This window comes from Dreissena polymorpha, chromosome 1, assembly GCF_020536995.1.
Source record: "Dreissena polymorpha isolate Duluth1 chromosome 1, UMN_Dpol_1.0, whole genome shotgun sequence".
Taxonomy (NCBI): domain Eukaryota; kingdom Metazoa; phylum Mollusca; class Bivalvia; order Myida; family Dreissenidae; genus Dreissena; species Dreissena polymorpha.
Genome location: NC_068355.1, coordinates 13,852,698 through 13,872,589, shown reverse-complemented (window position 1 = coordinate 13,872,589; position 19,892 = coordinate 13,852,698). Strand labels below are relative to the sequence as shown.

The 19,892-nt window shown below is 34.8% G+C and overlaps 1 protein-coding gene across 2 annotated transcripts in view; it reads left to right on the top strand.

Moving 5' to 3' along the window:
* Positions 1 to 19,433, top strand: part of LOC127871374 (HEAT repeat-containing protein 6-like) — a 41,452-nt gene extending 22,019 nt beyond the window's left edge. For both annotated transcript variants that reach the window (XM_052414252.1, XM_052414243.1), the window contains exons 15-25: positions 768 to 860; positions 1,125 to 1,259; positions 2,616 to 2,738; positions 3,820 to 3,944; positions 4,181 to 4,341; positions 11,281 to 11,357; positions 14,037 to 14,114; positions 15,725 to 15,946; positions 16,897 to 17,041; positions 17,505 to 17,621; positions 18,622 to 19,433. In XM_052414252.1, coding sequence (XP_052270212.1) covers positions 768 to 860; positions 1,125 to 1,259; positions 2,616 to 2,738; positions 3,820 to 3,944; positions 4,181 to 4,341; positions 11,281 to 11,357; positions 14,037 to 14,114; positions 15,725 to 15,946; positions 16,897 to 17,041; positions 17,505 to 17,621; positions 18,622 to 18,683 — 1,338 coding nt within the window. In that variant the 3' untranslated portion in view covers positions 18,684 to 19,433. The remainder of the gene's footprint in view (positions 1 to 767; positions 861 to 1,124; positions 1,260 to 2,615; positions 2,739 to 3,819; positions 3,945 to 4,180; positions 4,342 to 11,280; positions 11,358 to 14,036; positions 14,115 to 15,724; positions 15,947 to 16,896; positions 17,042 to 17,504; positions 17,622 to 18,621) is intronic.
* The last annotated feature ends 459 nt before the right edge of the window (positions 19,434 to 19,892 follow it).

The following is a 19,892-nucleotide window of genomic DNA, read 5'->3' as shown; positions in this document are numbered from 1 at the left end:
TGAAATTGTATAGTTGTGCATGCTAATCAATAAAATTCATTAGTATGTGGAACACAATATTAACAGTTTAGTTTAGTCATAAAATAATTGTTATGCCTCCTTCTTCGAAGAAGAGGGTGTATTTTGTTTTTGGCCAGTGTGTCCATCTGTCATTGTGTGTGTCTGCCCAAAACTTTAACCTTGGTCATAACTTTTGCAATATTGAAGATAGCAACTTCATGTTTGGCAGGCATGTGTATTTCATGGACCTGCACATTTTGAGTGGTGAAAGGTCAAGGTCATCCCTCAAGGTCAAACATATGGGTCAAAATAGCTCAAAAGGGGGCATAGTGTTTCTTAAACACATCACTTGTCAAATAATGAACAGTAATGTATAAAAGGTTTTTATGTGTTAGTGGTGAAATAAAACATTGACTTGATGTGTTCAAAATGTATGAAATAGTTTGTGTGTGATAAAATTGAATTAATATCAAATTTATGATCATATTGGTCGTTGATATTAAGACCCATAGTCACCCAAAAATTGTAAGATGTTGTACCAGCAAAAAATAAAATTATTTAATGACATTGTTATAAGTAAACTTCTTTAAAATGTGTTTCCTTAATTAATATTAAGAAATATGTGAGAAACATAAGTGGCCTGTGTGTTTTTAACTCACATTATTTTTGCTTGATTTGTGTGATTTCTCTCTCTGCATTTTATGCATGGATAGTTGAATAAGTACACTTATTTTTCAGAGCTCTTTAAGGTTTTGTTTGTGTTTCAGTTACTGGATGAGTTCACACAGGTCCTCCAGCAGGATGTGAATGCAGTAGAGGCCTCTGATATTGCAGTGGCTGAACGACTCAGCAAACAACAGGTCAGTTTGTAAAGCGACACCCCAATGCCAATCACACCAGGCCTTTGCTTTTATTCTAAGTAGTGAAATATATAAAAATTTCAGAAGGATAAATTTGTATATCATTCACTACAAGGTACATTTTAAATGTAAAAAAAATACCATTAAAAAGGAAAGGGATCTATTTTTGTATTTGGTGTTTACAAGTTTTTTCATCAATGGGAATGGAGACATTTTCAATATTTAAATTTACTTATATATGTCGAATTTGCTCCTTTCCTTTAGGTGTTAGAGTTCTGGTTATCCCTGCTGAATGGTCCTATTCAAGAGGTACTACAGATGCCAGGCCATGACGGAGTGAAAGCCGTAGCATGTGACTGTCTAGCAAACATCGGGGATCCAGTCTTCAGATACTTGCCTGTATGTCATTGGGGGATTTAACTTTATCCTTTACCGCTAAGATACGCTCTTTGACACATTTGTAGTATCATAGAAAGATACATTAATTTAAATACCTTTCTTACTTAATTCAAGTTTTAAAGGCTTCGTTTCCAACCTTAGTAACTGATTAGCAGCAAACAGCATAAAACCTGAACAGACTGTGAGTTACTTGCAGGCTTTTCTGGTTTAATGCTGGTTGTAAAAGCCATTACCACTTTGCTTCTTATGGGGGAAAGGGTTAACTTTGTGTTTTTGGGCCACACATTTGAAATGAAGGGCTATTTTTGCTGGTGTGTTATAACTTATAACTTTGGTGTTTCTTCAGTTTTATCAGATCTTTACCAATCTTAGTGGGCATTATATCTAGGTCATGTTTGAAAACGATCAATGATACTCAAGAATTGTTGAGTTTTTGTCTTTGGTCCTTAAATTATGTTCTATTAGCATACATATAATTGACATTTCCATTCTTAAACTTTTATCATTAAATCTTCACAAAACTTGATGAAAATATTTATGTAATGTAAATGCAGTTACAATAGACATCCAAACTTCCATAGATTACATGTTGTTGTATAATTTGTGTGCGTATGTAGCTTGCATGCAGACCTATGTTGGGATTACATTTGGTGCCAGGGAGATGAAGGTCACTTACTTAAAATAGAAAAAACAGTTTTAAAACAAAAACTTGAGTTTAAAAACAAATGTTTTGGTTGAGTTTTGTTTATGAGTAGCTTATATGCAGACTTATGAAGTTATCATTTGGGTCTAGTTTGGTCAAGGTCACTTTCCGCTCAATAACTGAAATCTGGAGGGAGGTATTGAGCTGTAATTTTGTGTGTAGGTAGCTTAAAAGACCACGCTTGCAAAGGTCTTTTTAGCCTGCTATAAAGTGAGTAAGTATGAGAAAATCTAATTTCATATCATGGCCACAATGGAACAACTGCTAATATTCAACTCATCAATTGCCTTTGAAATGACAGAAGACTCGCATGGTACTATCAAAGCAGAAGGCATGCAACTGCAAATTCATGAAAAAGTTTGAATACAAAAAGCACATCTCAGTACAGATAATCAATTGAAACTTCAAACATGTCTTTAGTATCATCCAAGTCTTTGGTAGCTTCCAACTGTGCTCGTAAAATTTATTAAATTTAATTGAATACTTTTTTTTTAATTAACAAAATTAACATGTCTTATGTTTATGCCATAAAGAATTTGTACATTACACTCAAGTATAGTAGAATAAGTAGATCTAAGAATAGTAAATCTTGGGACAGCTCTTGTAGTTATAAAAAACTAATTTGGACCCCTTTACGTGATTCCTCCTCCTAGCTGGACAAGCGTGTGATGTGCCTCACTGTGGTGCTGGGTCTGGCCAGTGATGAGGACAGGATAATACGGGCCGCTGCAATACGCACCCTCGGGATATTTGTGATGTACAAGAGCCTCCGAGAGGTATGCTGTGGTTAGAAAGTATTGGCACAGACAGGGGGCAAATATAATTGAGCCATGCTCCGTGAAAAGGGGGTTTAATGCATGTTTTAAAGTTTAGTCCCAGATTAGCCTGTGCAGTCTGCACAGAGATTTTTTGAAGCCAAATCAAAGCAATATGCAGGAATGATGCAAGCATTTCCCCTTTCGGATGTTTATTCCATGTTGACTGTACATTTGATGGATGAAAACCATTTTATGCTTGCTTTTATATTCCCCTTTTGAAAAAAAAGTGAGTTTATAGCTGTCGCTCTTTCCATGTGTATGTCTGTAGCAGTTTAAGTATCTCGATGTCTGTCCAAAATAGTTTGTTTTGGCCATAAGTCCGCCATATATTGATGAATTTTAAAATAATATGACACAACTGTCAATCATAAACAAACAATGTGGTACATGGTAATAACTGTATCTCTTCCTCCAAGGTCAAGGTCAAACATGATTTGGCCATAAAACTGTTTGAAATTCTTCTCGCAGCCATAACGTTTCCATATATTGATGGATTATACAAAATCTTTGCTTAAATGTTAACCATCATATGATTAATTGTTGCAAGTAACACTTGACTCTTACACCTTCTCAAAGATCAAGGATACATTTTTTAAAGGTGAAAGGTCAAATTTGACCATAAAAAGGCTTTATTTAACTGTAACAATCATAATGCAATTTTAAAATACTGTAACTTACAAAATAACACAACATAAGGGGACTGTGTGTTGCATGTATTACTCATGTTCCTCTTTACAGTTGAAGGTCGCACTTGGAGGTCAATAGTCATATTTTGCAATATAACAGCTTGTTTTTTGAGATTAGATGACTTTTAGACAAAACTGGAATATGTGGGCATCATATGGCCACATGTCTTGTTCATTTTGAAGTAACGCAGTACATGTTCTTAATACATGAAGTAATGTTATTGGTTGAAGAGGCATGCAAATGTAGAAGAGAAATTACGTGCCTTTTTTCAATAATATACAAATGTGTAGATTCCTTTCATCTTGATTTGAAATAAACACATGTAGCAGACAGGCATACATGTATATTGCAGGATGTTTCCTTTGTTGCTGACTGTGCCACAGCCATCCTGGGTGCAATGGAGGACAAGAACATGTTTGTGAAGGTGAAGGCTGCCTGGTCCCTGGCCAATCTGGGGGACGCTGTTGCCTCAAACAGGTGAGCATGTGCTGATTAATAGAATGATTTCAGTTTATGTTTATTATATTTTCAATAAACACAATTTCCCAGTGGACTAGACACGAGAAAATAGTTACTCCAATTAGTGTTGTTGTTATTGATGCCATAAAAAGCAGATCACATAATGATAAATTTAGCATAAAAGACATCACATCATGCAATAGATAAAATGCTAGGTTGAAACTTGCCACTTGTTTGTGTCTGTGTTTGTTAAGGGAGGAAAGTGGTGAAGAGTTTATGGAGGAGTTCTCAGATGTGCTCATGTTGAACATCATCACCGTGGCAACGCGGCTGAGTCAGGATGCAGACAAGCTCAAACCCAACGCAGTCCGCACCCTGGGAAATATACTGAGATGTATGACAAAGAGACATCTAGGTATAGAGACCCAATAAGTAGAAATTGTTGATGATTGTTTGTAGGAAATTAAACACATGTGTAGAAATGCCTATATGTGTGTCAATGCTTGTTAAAGGGGCCTTTTCACAGATTTTGGCATTTTATTAACTTATTCATTAAATGCTTTATATTGATAAATGTAAACATTGGATCGTAAAAGCTCCAGTAAAAAATCAAGAATAAAATTAAAAAAAGGAAAAGAACATTGCCCGGAGCAGGTTTCGAACCAGTGACCCCTGGAGTCCTGCCAGAGTCCTGAAGTTAAAACGCTTTAACCTACTGAGCTATTCCGCCAAGTACACATTCTAAACGTATTTTATACCTTATATAAGCAATCTTCGTAGTTTCACAAAATTTAACGACAAAAACAGAACTCTCCAAATTATTTAATCGTTTCGCGTTGCAACGCTTTATAATTTTTAGGTTTTAAAATCGTCAAAAGATGCATATAATGTCTATATTAGAGCATGGTAATTGTTCAGTATTACTGTTTCCTCACAAATATCATATTCAAAACGAAAATTTGCGAATCTGAAACAACTTTTTTCAATTTTGTCAATTTACCAAAGCGTGAAAAGATCCCTTTAATCTTCAAACATTGTACATATTTTAAACCCTCTATTAAGTTTAATAAAATCATGACCCTGAGGTTTAAACTGGCCACATCCAAGGAATCAAATAGTTTATGTACACTTTATATCAAAATAACATTCCAAGTCTTTACCAATGAAACCACTTTACCCAAATGTTTAATATTTGGTATTTAACATCGTATTATGATTCTCTACACAATTATTTTTATGTGTTATCCTAGAGTAAAAACTGGCCATGCCCTTTGATCAAATTTTTCTGTTTATATAGCTTGCTTTATATTCCTACATGCAGCATAGATTCTATTTTTTTTTTTTTTTTTTTTTTTTTTTTTTTTTTTTTTGAATTTATAGCGTTTATTCACCTCCATACATTTACGTTACAAAGTGTATCGTTAGTTTACATGTTATTTTGTTAGTATACATTAATATAGGATTTTAACAATTGAACGAGGTAAATAAAATCTATGCATTTCATTATATAGACACAATCATACAGTTCACACACACACACGCACACACAGACACATACACAAATGAATGCCATGTTATGATACAAAAAGGAAAAGTATTTGGACTTCAGAAAAACATAATCTTTAATCAAACATTTGGATTTCAGACAATTAAAAACATTTATCAAACGACCATGGTATTACATATTTTAAGCAAACAACGCAATTTACAATAACACTATTCTATTGATCTACAAAAAGTTTTACAATTGACCAATTAAGTAGTTCCTTTTCTTTAAATTTAGTATTAAATTGAATCTCCCATGCTACGCACAGATAATTATTCAGCCCTCTTACTGAAGGTAATGTACCCTTTCTCTTGCATACAAAGATATACTTTTTAATTTCAAGAATAAGAATATTAATATCAGTCATGTTAATACTTGTACAACCAAATAACATTGTTTGACATGAAATATCAGTACATTTTTGCACATTATGGGATCTTAAAAAATCTACAACATAATTAACAATTCTCTTTGTGAAAATGCAGTCCCAGAATAAATGTAATAGGGTTTCTTCATTTTCATTACAGAAGGAACATAAATTGTCATGAACAATGTTCATTTTAAATAACAAAGATTTGGTTCCTAGGATTCTGTGAACAATTCTTGTCTGGAACCACTGAGTGTATGTGTCTTTAGATATAATAAAAACAAGTGCGTGCACTTTTGTCCATTCAACGTTATTAAAAAGTGTATTCCATTTTAAATGGCAAGTTGGTATATCTGTATTATTGCTAAAACAGTTATAAACAAGTTTGTTTTGTTTATACCCTAATACTATGTTATTCAAGTAAAAAGATATAAATGCACATTGTGTATTTGGCTTTTTTATAAATTGAAGTCCTGATAATCTGATAAATGCATTCACAGTTCTAATTAAACCTTCATAAAAAAGGAAGTTTATTTTAACGCCAATGAGATTTTCTAATACAGATTGTTTTAGAAATTCTCCAGAAGTGCACATTATATCTCTTACATATCTAATTCCCCTGTCATACATATTTGTATTATATATAATATTCATACCTATCTTAAAATTGTGGTTATAAAATAACGGCATATCAAGAATATCTTCACACTTACTGACATTTTGTTTATTAATATACTCAATGTAACATGTAAGGACATCTCTCCAAAAACAATTTTTTAAACTTATCATAATTTTTTCTATGTAATTTTTTCCTAAATTAAACATTTTTTTCACATCAAACATAGAATATACTAGTTGGAAACATTTTCCGTTACTTGATACAATTTTCCTTAACCATGTCATTTTCATAGTTTTTTCAAAAGCATATATATCAGTCATGGCAACTCCTCCATCATTATATGATTTAATAGCAATAGTTTGTTTAATTTTTGATGGTCCATCCCATATAAAATTGGAAAAAAGGCTATTTATTTGTTTTAAAACTTTTTCTCCTGGGCTAGGGAGAGATATAAACAGGTGTGTAAAAAGGGGAAGTAGTAGTGATTTAACAACAGTTATCTTTCCTAGGGGTGTTAAAGTTCTCCTTTTCCAAAAATTTATGATATTGCGCAGCTTTTCAACTTTACTCGAGAAGTTTATTTCTATCATTTTCTTTAAATCAACATCAAATAATATTCCTAAAACTTTAAAGTTTGTTGTGCCCCAGACTAGTTTATATTTAGTTTTTATCGAGTGTATGCTATACTTTTTGGAGCCAATCCATATAAGATTTGTTTTGTCATAATTTATTTTTAATCCGGAACATAATGCAAAGTTATTTAAAAGATCAAGGGTAGCATTTAGGGAAACATCGGTGCCATCCAGTAAGAGAGATGTATCATCAGCAAACTGAGAAATTTTATATTCAATATTGTCTATCACTATACCTTTAATTGCATTACAATGTCTTATTTTAATTGCCAAAATTTCAGCACAAAGAATAAAAACATAAGAACTAATTGGATCTCCTTGTCGGCAGCCTCTTTCAATTGTAATAAATTCTGATAAAAAACCATTAATTTGAATTGCCGTCAAGGTATTATGTAGGAAAAGTGAAATCCATTTTTTCATTGTTGTACCAAAATTAAAATAATCTAATGTTTTTTCTATAAAATCGAACTCAAGGGTATCGAACGCCTTTTCAAAGTCTATGGTCATCAATAGTCCAGGGATATTGTTATCTTCTGTATATTTCATAATGTCATATAAAAGTCTGGTATTCTCACCAATATATCTGCCTTTAATAAATCCTGTCTGGTCTTTAGAAATAAGGGTATCAAGGATAGTTTTTAATCTGTTAGCAATAGTCCCAGATGCAAGCTTGTAAATTACATTTAAAAGCGTTAGTGGCCTTAGGTTTTTCAGAAAATGTCTGGGTTTATTATCTTTAGGTATACATGTGATTATACCTTGTTTTTGAGTAACTGACATGGTTCCAGAGGTAAAACCATAGTTGAGGCTTCTCACTATGAAGTGACCTAAATCTTTCCAAAATACTTTGAAAAATTCTGCTGTAAAACCATCTGATCCTGGGCTTTTGTCATGTTTCATGTTTTTTAAAGTAATTGATATTTCCTTAAGTGTTAGAAGACCTTCTAACGATTGGGATTGTTCAGTGTTTAATTTAATTGTGTTTATGCCTTTAAGGTCATCCTGTATATTGTAAGAGTCATTAATAACAGTCTTTGTATACAATGTTTTGTAAAATTTGGCAGTTTCTTTTAAAATACTATGATTGTCGAAAAGCCGTTGACCTTCATCGTTTTCAATAAAAGGGATGTTTTTACTAGATGCATAATGTGTTTCTAAATTACAAAAATATTTTGAGGGTTTTTCGCCTTCATCAATCCATTTTGCCTTGGCTCTAATAAAAGCGCCTTTCATTTTAATATTCCGTATGCCTGAGAGTTCGTGATGCAATAGATTGAGCTCTTCAATGTTTTCATTAGTTAATTGTTTTTCAATGTCTTCAATTGCTTTTAAAATATAATATTCTCTTTCTTTTCTCTTTTTGGATTTGAAGCTTGAATATGATATGGTTTTACCTCTGATTTCCATTAATAAAGTTTCTAAAAACAGTTGATCATTTATGGTAAACTGTATTAAATCATTTTCTATAGTATTAAGATATTCAATGTTATACACAGGTAAGACATATTGCTGCTTAATTTCTTCGATTTTTTGTTTCATACATTGAATATATTCTAGGTCATGAAGTAACGAATTATTAAATTTCCACAGTCCCTTTCCATGTTCTAGTTTGCTGAAATTCAATTCCAAAGTAATAGGGGAGTGATCTGATTTGTAACTTGCATGTATTTCCGATTTCCTGATAAACTGACTAAAATCATTAGTTGTTAAAAAGAAGTCCAGTCTGGCTTGTTGGACAGTGTTAGGCTTTCGCCAAGTGAAACATTTTGCATCACCGTTTATGGCTCTAAAAGTGTCTACTAGGTTTTTATCATTGATTACAGAAGATAACAATTCCCTTGACTTCTTATTATTATTCAATGTTTTATAGTTGGCATAATCAATGTTGACATCAAGAACTAAATTAAAATCTCCACATAAAATATAATAGATTCTATTTTATGATTTCTTACTGATACAATGTAGTTTAAAATTTCTTGTGTGTTTATAGAATATATAATCGCAAGAAGCGCACCTAGTTGATTTTAACATTGTTGGCATGTATTTCAATTTCAATATAAGAAATAAGTGATCTTCCAAAATGGTAATTATCACAGTTGAAATAATGTGAATTACATTTTGTATGCCCCCAAAGGAGGGCGTCTGTCTGTCTTTCCGTCACACTTTGCATTTAGGTTTCGAAAAATGCTTCTATGCCCCTTGGGATATAACCTTCATATTTGGTATGCATGTGTATATGGACAAGGCCTTTCCATACGCACAAAAATTTTGACCCCTGTGACCTTGACCTTGAACGAAGTGTCCGCATAAAGGTTTCAAAATCTGCATTAAGGTTTCGAAAAATGCTCATAACTTCTATGTCCCTTGAGATATAACCTTCATAATTGGTATGCATGTGTATATGGACAAGGCCTTTCCATACGCACACAAATTTTGACCCCTGTGACCTTGACCTTGAACTAAGGGTTCTCATTAAGGTTTCGAAATCTGCATTTAGCTTTCGAAAAATGCTCATAAGTTCTATGTCCCTTGAGATATAACCTTCATATTTGGTATGCATGTGTATATGGATAAGGCCTTTCCATACGCACAAAAATTTTGACCCCTGTGACCTTGACCTTGAACTAAGGGTCCGCATAAAGGTTTCAAAATCTGCATTAAGGTTTGGAAAAATGCTCATAACTTCTATGTCCCTTGAGATATAACCTTCATATTTGGTATGCATGTGTATATGGACATGGCCTTTTCATACGCACAAAAATTTTGACCCCTGTTACCTTGACCTTGAACTTGGGGTCCGCATTTAGGTTTCGAAATCTGCATTTAGGTTTCGAAAAATGCTCATAACTTCTATTTCCCTTGAGATATAACCTTCATATTTGGTAAACATGTGTATATGGACAAGGCGTACGCACAAAATTTTGACCCCTGTGACCTTGACCTTGAACTAAGGGTCTGCATGAAGGTTTTGAAATCTGCATTTAGCTTTCGAAAAATGCTCATAACTTCTATGTCCCTTGAGATATAACCTTCATATTTGGTAAACATGTGTATATGGACAAGGCCTTTCCAAACGCACAAAAATTTTGACCCCTGTGACCTTAACCTTGAACTAAGGGTCCGCATTAAGGTTTCGAAATCTGCATATAGCTTTCGAAAAATGCTCATAACTTCTATGTCCCTTGAAATATAACCTTCATATTTGGTATGCATGTGTATATGGATAAGGCCTTTCCATACGCACAAAAATTTTGACCCCTGTGACATTGCCGTTAAACTTATTAGGGTCTGCGTTTAGGTTTCGAAATCTGCGTTTAGGTGTCCAAAAATGCTCATAACTTCTATCAAAGCGTTTATAGGGGTCATATGTCATCCTATGTTGACAGCTCTTTTTATGTGATTGTCCCCCACTATAGTAGTGGGGGACATATTGTTTTTGCCCTGTCTGTTGGTTGGTCTGTTGGTTGGTCTGTTGGTTGGTCTGTTTGCGCCAACTTTAACATTTTGCAATAACTTTTGCTATATTGAATATAGCAACTTGATATTTGGCATGCACGTGTATCTCATGGAGCTGCACATTTTGAGTGGTGAAAGGTCAAGGTCGAGGTCATCCTTCAAGGTCAGAGGTCAAATATATGTGGCCAAAATTGCTCATTTATGAATACTTTTGCAATATTGAAGATAGCAACTTGATATTTATTTGGCATGCATGTGTATCTCATGGAGCTGCACATTTGAGTGGTGAAAGGTCAAGGTCATCCTTCAAGGTCAGAGGTCAAATATATGTGGCCCAAATCACTTATTTTATAAATACTTTTGCAATATTGAAGATAGCAACTTGATATTTGGCATGCATATGCATCTCATGGAGCTGCACATTTTGAGTGGTGAAAGGTCAAGGTCATCCTTCAAGGTAGGAGGTCAAATATATGTGGCCCAAATCGCTTATTTTATGAATACTTTTGCAATATTGAAGATAGCAACTTGATATTTGGCATGCATGTGTATCTCATGGAGCTGCACATTTTGAGTGGTGAAAGGTCAAGGTTATCCTACACAAGGTCAAGGTCATCCTTCAAGGTCAAACGTCATATAGGGGGACATTGTGTTTCACAAACGCATCTTGTTTCTCTTAATGTTGCTTTCAATTGCTTGCACTATGAATTAAGATTCTCTTTATGTACAATTAGGCAAGGATGCTTTCCAGCAGGCAGTGCTAGGAGCTGTTAAATCTCTTGTCAAGTCAGCAGGGTCTGGTGCCATGAAGGTGAGATTCTCTAGTGGTCCAGTAGCCAATCTTTATTTGGTGCAATCATTTTATAGAATATCAATAATAGTTGTCATTATAGGAGTGATCTGCAATTTCGAATGATTTATATGTATACTAACATGTTCACATAAGACGAGATCGCGTGGTGTAGTGGATATGGTGTCTGCTTAGCCATCGGGAGTTCATGGGTTTGATCCCCACTGTTAGAGCGTTCTTTAGATCTCCCCCATAGACTCCAAGTACTGGTATCTTGTCCCAGGAAACGTTTCAAATAAGCCTTAGGCTTTCTATGCAATAAAGCTATAGAAATAAAAACTTGTAAAAGAGGGGGCAGGCTAATGTCAGCAAGCTATATACCACAAATACACGTTGACTAAAACTTCAAAGTTCCATTTCTTTAATACCACCAAACTCACTATCATAGCCTTAGGGTGGCAATTATTTAACAGCTTTAAGTATGTTTGGTTAAATACAGGAGTTGTTTTAAGTATCTGAGCAGTATTTACTATTTCATATGAGGGAAAATATTTTTATCTCTGATGCTCGTAAAAGCCACAACAAATCTTTAGATAACATTGATGTACATGTACCATTTGTTAAAATGACACAACTTTGTTAACATTTAACAAAGGGTTAGGAGCCAATTTTCAAACTTATCATTTATTTGAGTTAATAAATGGAACTAACAAAAACAAATCAATTTATGAACTCCATAAAGGATGCAAAAAAAACACTTTTTAATGAATTGATAACATCAAACAGATAACATACACCATTTTTATGTCCCCCACCACTATAGTGGGGGACATATTGTTTTTGCCCTGTCTGTTGGTTTGTTGCTTTGTTTGTATGTGCAAACTTTAACATTTGCCATAACTTTTGCAATATTGATAGCAACTTGATATTTGGCATGCATGTGTATCTCATGGAGCTGCACATTTTGATTGGTGAAAGGTCAAGGTCATCCTTCAAGGTCAAAGGTCAAATATATGGGGACATAGTGTTTCAAAAACACATGGCTTGTTATATTATATAAAATGTGAATTATGTTGTTATGATCCCATAATGATAATAGCACAGATTGAGGGTACATCAGTAATCTTGAGTTTCTATGCATCCTAATGTATTGAACATATGCAAGTAGTTGAAAAGAATGGATCTGAACAAACTTATTGGTTTGTAATCTTTTTTTTTTAACTATGGAACAGTTAAAAATCAAGAAAGATGACACTGTTCATTATTTTTAGCTCGGCTGTTTTCGAGAAAACCCGAGGTATTGTCATAGCCACCTCGTCGTGTGGTGTTGTCCACCTTCCATTGGCGTCTTGCTAAATCCTTAACATTGGCTCTAAAATCAAAGTGCTTCAACTTACAACTTTGAAACTTCATATGTAGATGCACCTTGATGAGTTCTACACGTCACACCCATTTTTGGGTCTCTAGGTCAAAGGTCACTGTGACCTCTAAAAAAAATAAATATGACAATCTTTCATTTATTCAAAACTGCACCCACAGCCGAGCATTGGCACCAGTTATGCTGTGCTCTTGTTTTTAAAAAGTGACAGGCAGTATAAGTTTCATAATTTTTATGATTTAAGGTGATTTTTGCTAGAAGTGTATGTGAGCAAAAATGATTTCAAAATGCAAAAAAATAATAATTTCATAAGCAGTCACTAAAATTGTATAGGTGAAAAAATATTGTCTGCAAAATATATATTTGGAGCAATGAGGTTATGAAGTTGAAAGGTTGCCAATAGAACATGAATATGTTTGACTTAATTAAAAAATAGTAACTTTTAGCTCCTAGTATTCATTATACCCCCACTAAACGAAGTTTAGGGGGGTATTTAGGAGTGAGCTTGTCTGTCGGTCGGTCTGTTGGTCGGTCTGTGTCCGCTCTCTAATTCAAGTAGTTTTCATCTGATCTTCACCAAACTTGGTCAGAAGTTGTATCTACATGATGTCTACGCCAAGTTCAAACATGGGCCTTGCCGGGTCAAATACTAGGTCTCGGGGTCAGTTAGTGCGTTTTAGACATTGAGTATGTTGTTCGCCCTCTAATGAAAGTAGTTTTCATCAGAGCTTTACCAAACTTGGTCAGAAGTTGTATCTAGATGATGTCTAAGCCAAGTTCAAACATAGGTCATAGCTGGTCAAAAACTAGGTCACGGGGGTCACTAAGTGCGTTTTTAAACATTGAGTATGGTGTCCGCTCTCTAATTCAAGTAGTTTTAATCCGATCTTTACCAAACTTGGTCAAAAGTTGTATCTAGATGATGTCTAGGTCAAGTTCAAATATGGGTCATGCCGGGTGAAAAACTAGGTCACTGGGTCATTTAGTATGTTTTACACATTCAGCATGGTGTCTGCTCTCTAATTTAAGTACTTTCCATCCCATCTTCACCACACATGGTCAGAAGTTGTATCTTGTTAGTAATAAGATTAATTAATGTTATCAAGTGGTCTAGGATTGGTGTTGTTCGTCCTCAAGCATTAGTATTATTAGAATATTGGTTTTATTTGAGAGTTGTATTAATTGACATGGTATCATTCGAGACATGATATCTTTAATGAATAGGTATTGTTTAAAAATTGGTACTATATGGAGAATAAGTACCCTGCGGCTCTGGCAGTATAGTGTTTATTTAAAAAGCACCTGCTTGAATGTGTTTGCAGGTGAGATGGAATGCCAGCTATGCCATCAGCAACATGTACAAAAACCTGGATCTTAACCAGGGACAAGCACCATGGAATGTAAGGAGCCTTGTAGTTTATTTATAGTACCTTGGTTGTTACCAGAACTATACAGCTTTTTTTCAGAAGTCATACTGATAAACCATTTGTCAAACATTGAAACTCAACTGAGCACAAGGTGCTCATGGTGAGATTTTGTAATCGCTTTTTGTGTTTGTGCGTTGTGCGGCGTCAGCATTTGCCTTGTTAACATTCATAAAATTTGTGCCATTTATATCTTGAACGAGTTCAAAATGGTTCTGGTTGAATGAAAAACATGCAACAGGGTCGGTGCATTTTCCATACATGGCTTTTGTAAAACCTTGTTAACACTCTAGAGGCAACATTTCTTGTCTAATTTTCATGAAACTTGGTCAGAAGTTTTGTCCCAATGTAATCTTGGACAAGATCGAAAATGGTTCCAGTTGCTTGAAAAATTTGGCCGCCAGGAGGCAGGGCATTTTCTCTTATATGGCTTTATATTGCTTTAGTAAAACCTTGTTAACACTCTAGAGTGCACATTTATTGCCAGATCTTCATGAAACTTGGTTAGAACATTTGTCGCTATGATATCTTGGAAGAGTTTTAATACGGTTCCAGTTGGTTGAAAAAAATTGCCACTAGGGGGCAGGGCATTTTTCCTTATATGGCTTTAGTAACAAACAAAAAAAATTATGTCACACTTATAGTGCAATATTCTTGAAACTTGATCAGAACATTAAAATTTTGTTGTAAGATGATATCTTTCGAAAATGGTTCGGGTGTGTTGCAAAAAATGGTCGCCAGGGGGCAGGGCATTTTTTCTGATATTCTGACCTTGTCAACACTCTTGAGGCCACATTTATTGTATGATCATCATGAAACTTGGTCAAAACAAATTCCCAATGACATCTTGGACAAGTTCGAAAAATGGTTTCAGTTGCTTGAAAAACACGGCCGCCAGGGGCTATAGTTATATGGCTATAGTTAAACCTTGATAACACTCTGGAGTCCACAATTATTGTCCAATCTTCATGAAACTTGGTTTGAAGATTTGTCCTTATGATATCTTGGACAAGTTTGTAAATGGTTCAGGTTGGTTGAAAAACATGGTCGCCAGGGAGCGGGGCATTTTTCTTATATAGCTATAGTAAAAACTTGTAAACGCTCTATAAGTCACTTTATTGTCCAATCATCATGAAACTTTGTAAGTGCATTTGTTGTAATCATATCTAAGATAAGTTCGAAAATGGTTCTGGTCTGTTGAAAAACATGGCCGCCAGGGGGAGGGGAAAATATCCTAATATGGCTATAGTAAAACCTTGTTAGCACTCTTAAAGTTACTTTATAATTCACTCTTCATGAAACTTGGTCAGAACATTTGTTCTAATGATATATTTGGCTGCACAGAAGAGGTCAGTTCCTTTGTATCTCAGGTGAGCGACTTTGGGAGTTTAAGACCTTCTTTTTTTTATTGTGATTTTATTACTCAATTGTATATGTTACCATAATTTGTTCATATGTTTTAAGTTGACATCTCAAAATATCATTTTATTAAAAAAAAACAATATTTAAACAAACAATAATTTTAATTAATAAACACCCTGGTTGTCAGGATATAAAGTCAGTTATTGCCCACATGATTTTTGCAGGCAGACGTGCTAGGTGTACTTTGCTCAGTAATTCGTGACTGCAAAAACTTCAAGGTGCGTATCAATGCAGCTATCGGCCTGTCATCACCACGGAAACGTGCCCAGTACGGCGCACCTGCTACATACTGCAGGGTGTGGGTGGGAATCATAGAGGCCTTTGAGACTGCAGAGGACATAGCTGACTACATAGACTTCCGATACAGGGACAACCTTATTGAGCAGGTATGGGGAGAAGCTGTGTGCAGTTTTGAAAAACAATGACCAGCCTGTGCTTAAAGTATCATCCCAGATAAGGCTGTGCAGACTGCACAGGCTGGTCTAGGACGTTACTTTACGCCCATTCATTAAGTCTGGCTTTCTCAGAGATCAGTTTGTATGCCCATTATTTTTATAAAGATTAAGGTTTAAGACTGTCATAATACTTCCATAATGTATCATTCGTGTAGAGATATATTAAGTAGGGATCATTGCTTTTTCAACAGACATATTGTTGTATGTTTGTGTTTTATCACATCATATCTGTATAAATGAATATTAATGGATTTGTAATTGTTTTTTTATGCCCCCGGATCAAAAGATCGGGGGTATATTGTTTTTGGCCTGTCTGTCTGTCTGTCTGTCATTAATTCATTGTGTGTGTCCCAAAACTTTAACCGTGGTTAAAGTTTTGCAATAACTTTTGCATTATTGAAGATAGCAACTTGATATTTGGCATGCATGTGTATCTCATGGAGCTGCACATTTTGAGTGGTGAAAGGTCAAGGTCATCCTTGAAGGTCAAATACATGGCTTCAAAGCAGCGCAATAGTGGGCATTGTGTTTCTGACAAACACATCTCTTGTTTAATTTATAATGATGGATGTCTGGCTGCTATAGGCCCTGGAAATGTAATAAGAAAATCTGAAATCTTGAGATGTGTTGTGTTTTTTTAAATATAATATTGGGATTATTTGGATTATGTAATATATGTGTTTTTTCTGTTTTTAGGATAAGTCTTTTAAATGGCGTGTTAAAAACAAAAAAATATAAATACATATAAATACATGATTATTTTCTGTGTTGGCAATGCCGTTCTTTCTACATATTAATACCTTTAAAACTTGATAGGTGAAATTCATGCCATGAAATTTACTATGTAAGCTTTTCATTTGTATTGTTTTTCTTGGTGTTAGATTTGCATAGCAGTGTTCCATCTAATAGAGCTTGTAACTGTGGAAGATACAGACCACCTGTGGCCTGTGCTTGAGAAGCATGGATCCCAGCTCTCTGTCAGCTTAAACAAGTATTATACAAGCAAGGGGAAACAATCTGCTTTGGGTATGAGACTTATTTATGCAGAGTTGTGTTTCTTATTTAAAGAAGTTTATTCATAACTTCTATGTTAGTGCATGCTCAAATACAAGATTGGCCTGGCCTTGATTGGTGGAATTGTACTAAGGCTTGGTTCAGTCAGTCAGAAAGTTGGAACATCATTATGTATGAGATATCTTGTCACTCTACACAAAACAAAGCAAACCTACGATCTGCTGTTGATAATCTAATAGATGATTAATCGAATCAAATCAAATTGTATTTCTATATGAACACATCAGCAGTTGAAAGCGTCTAAAAGCATGTTTACTGAATTGACTTACCTTTTAAGTTTAGAGATTGATTGTGAATATGGTGTTACATTTAGCATATCAAATACACAAGATTTATGCTGAAACTTTGAATTTCCATTCTAATTGAAAAAACAAACACCTGCCGAACATATTCATGTGTATTGCTCACATTGTAGAGGCTCATCTAGAGAGAGCGTTGATCACCTTGGTAGCCTTACAGCCTGCTGTGGCCACGGACCTGCAGAGGCAGAGTGTCATATACCTCACCACCCTGAGCAACAACCTAAAATCAGGTCAGCTGCCAGCCAGTTCACATAGAATACTCACTTGAGTCGCGTTCTGAGAAAACTGGGCATAATGCATGTACGTTAAGTTTCGTCCCAGATTAGCCTGTGCAGTCCACTCAGGCTGATCAGGGACGACACTTTCCGCTGTTATGAATTTTTATGCCCCCCTTCGAAGAAGCGGGGGTATATTGCTTTGCTCATGTCGGTCGGTCGGTCCGTCCGTCCACCAGGTGGTTTCCGGATGATAACTCAAGAACGCTTGGGGCTAGGATCATGAAACTTCATAGGTACATTGATCATGACTCGCAGATGACCCCTATTGATTTTGAGGTCACTAGGTCAAAGGTCAAGGTCACAGTTACTGGAAATAGGCATTTTAAGGATTTAGCATGGTTCAAACAAGGGAAACAACTACCGTTTATGCATGTTATTTTTATTACAGCATTTGCCTCCCTTTAATTCATTTAAAATCTCATTTTACAGCAGAGATTCCAAATCTGACCTGTAAATGAGCCCCATATTCACTGCCAGTTACCTTTTCCCATTTGATCATTTTTAAGTATTGGTATTGTAATGCTGCTGCTACTGCTACTGCTGCTGATACTACTACTACTACTACTACCACTACTACCCCCACCACCACCACCACCACCACCACCACCACCACCACCACGCACAATGGCTGCTACTACAACTTATAGCCCATATAGGGGGCATGCATGTTTTACAAACAGCCCTTGTTTGTTTAAATGAAGTCTCTGCTAAGCAAAAATCCAATTTAGGCTGAAAGTGTCGTCCCTGATTAGCCTGTGCGGATTGCACCTGCATTATGCCCAGTTTTCTCAGAACACGACACATTTGTATAAATTGTATTCGCGCTGTGTGAAAAGTGAAATGTATGCATTGTATGTGTGTAAAGTGTCTCCCAGATTAGCCTGTGCAGCCTCAAATAGATCAGTAAACATTGGTGATGGGAATTTAATCTTGATGTTTTCTGCTCTTTCAGGTTGTTCAGATGACCTTCCATTAAGCAGACCCGTCATGGCCTTCCGACAGACCTATGATTGAACGTCCTCAGTATCACAACAAAATACTTTTATGAAAAGGTTATTGACTTTTAGTGCATAATTAATCATATGTAACATTTACATATTTATATACCGGTATATGACATATTGTTGATAATTATGTTCATCAAAACCATTAAAGAACTCATCAAAGTGTTTTGAAATCAGCAAGTAGAATAACAAATTCCGTAAGTTTGCATTCATGTAAGTGTTTTAAAGTCACTATTTTTAAAGTGATTTACAAACTGAGAGGTAATTATGTATGTAGCTGTTAAGTTTGAACATACATATTAGTGTATAGTACAACATTGCATGATGTTGTATAATTAAAAGTGACAGCGTCTTTAGTATGTAAGGTGTACATTGTTGAGTGCACATTTTTATTAAAAAATAGTGTAGCTTTTAATGTGCAGATATCCATTTTGGCGTGAAACTAATGTATGTAATGAAATAATGTTGTGGGGATACAGCAGTTTGAACTCTGCTCTATCCTCAACCTGCCAGCCATTCAAAGGTTTATAATGATGTTTTAGTATTCTAAATTATCATTTTAACAGCTTTCAACTTAACATGTCATCAAAATGTTGTATACCGAGGACAAGGGGTCTCTTTATCTAGTTAAGAAAGTTTCATTGTGTTGTATGTGCTAAAGAAACTGTTTGTAAGATATGATCAAATTTTCAAAAACAGTTCATTCTTTGGATTTAAGTAGATTCGTTTTAGCAAACTGTAATAAATTGTTGAATGTTTAGAGTTTAGTTGTGTTGATGTTTAAGAGTCTCCTGGCCTGCCATGTATGAATTTAAATATTATAATCTGATCGTTTTTGTTTAATTAGTTATGTGTTTTAATTGTCTATGCAAATAAAACTTAATCTTTGATTGCTTATCCTATCGTGAAGAAGCTTTTAAACTACAGTCCGATTTTTTGTTATGGTAATCATTTATGATCAGTCATTTTATACATAATTAAGACATAGTGTTTGGAATATAATTCTCAGTGATTCATATTGCATTTGATTGAAGGTTTTTATGTCCTCCACCACTATAGTGGGGGACATATTGTTTTTGCCTTGTCGTTTGGTTGGTTGGTTTGTTTGTTTGCTCCGACTTTAACATTTTGCCATAACTTTTTCAATATTGAAGATAGCATTTTCATATTTTGCATGCATGTGTATCTCATGGAGCTGCACATTTTGAGTGGTGAAAGG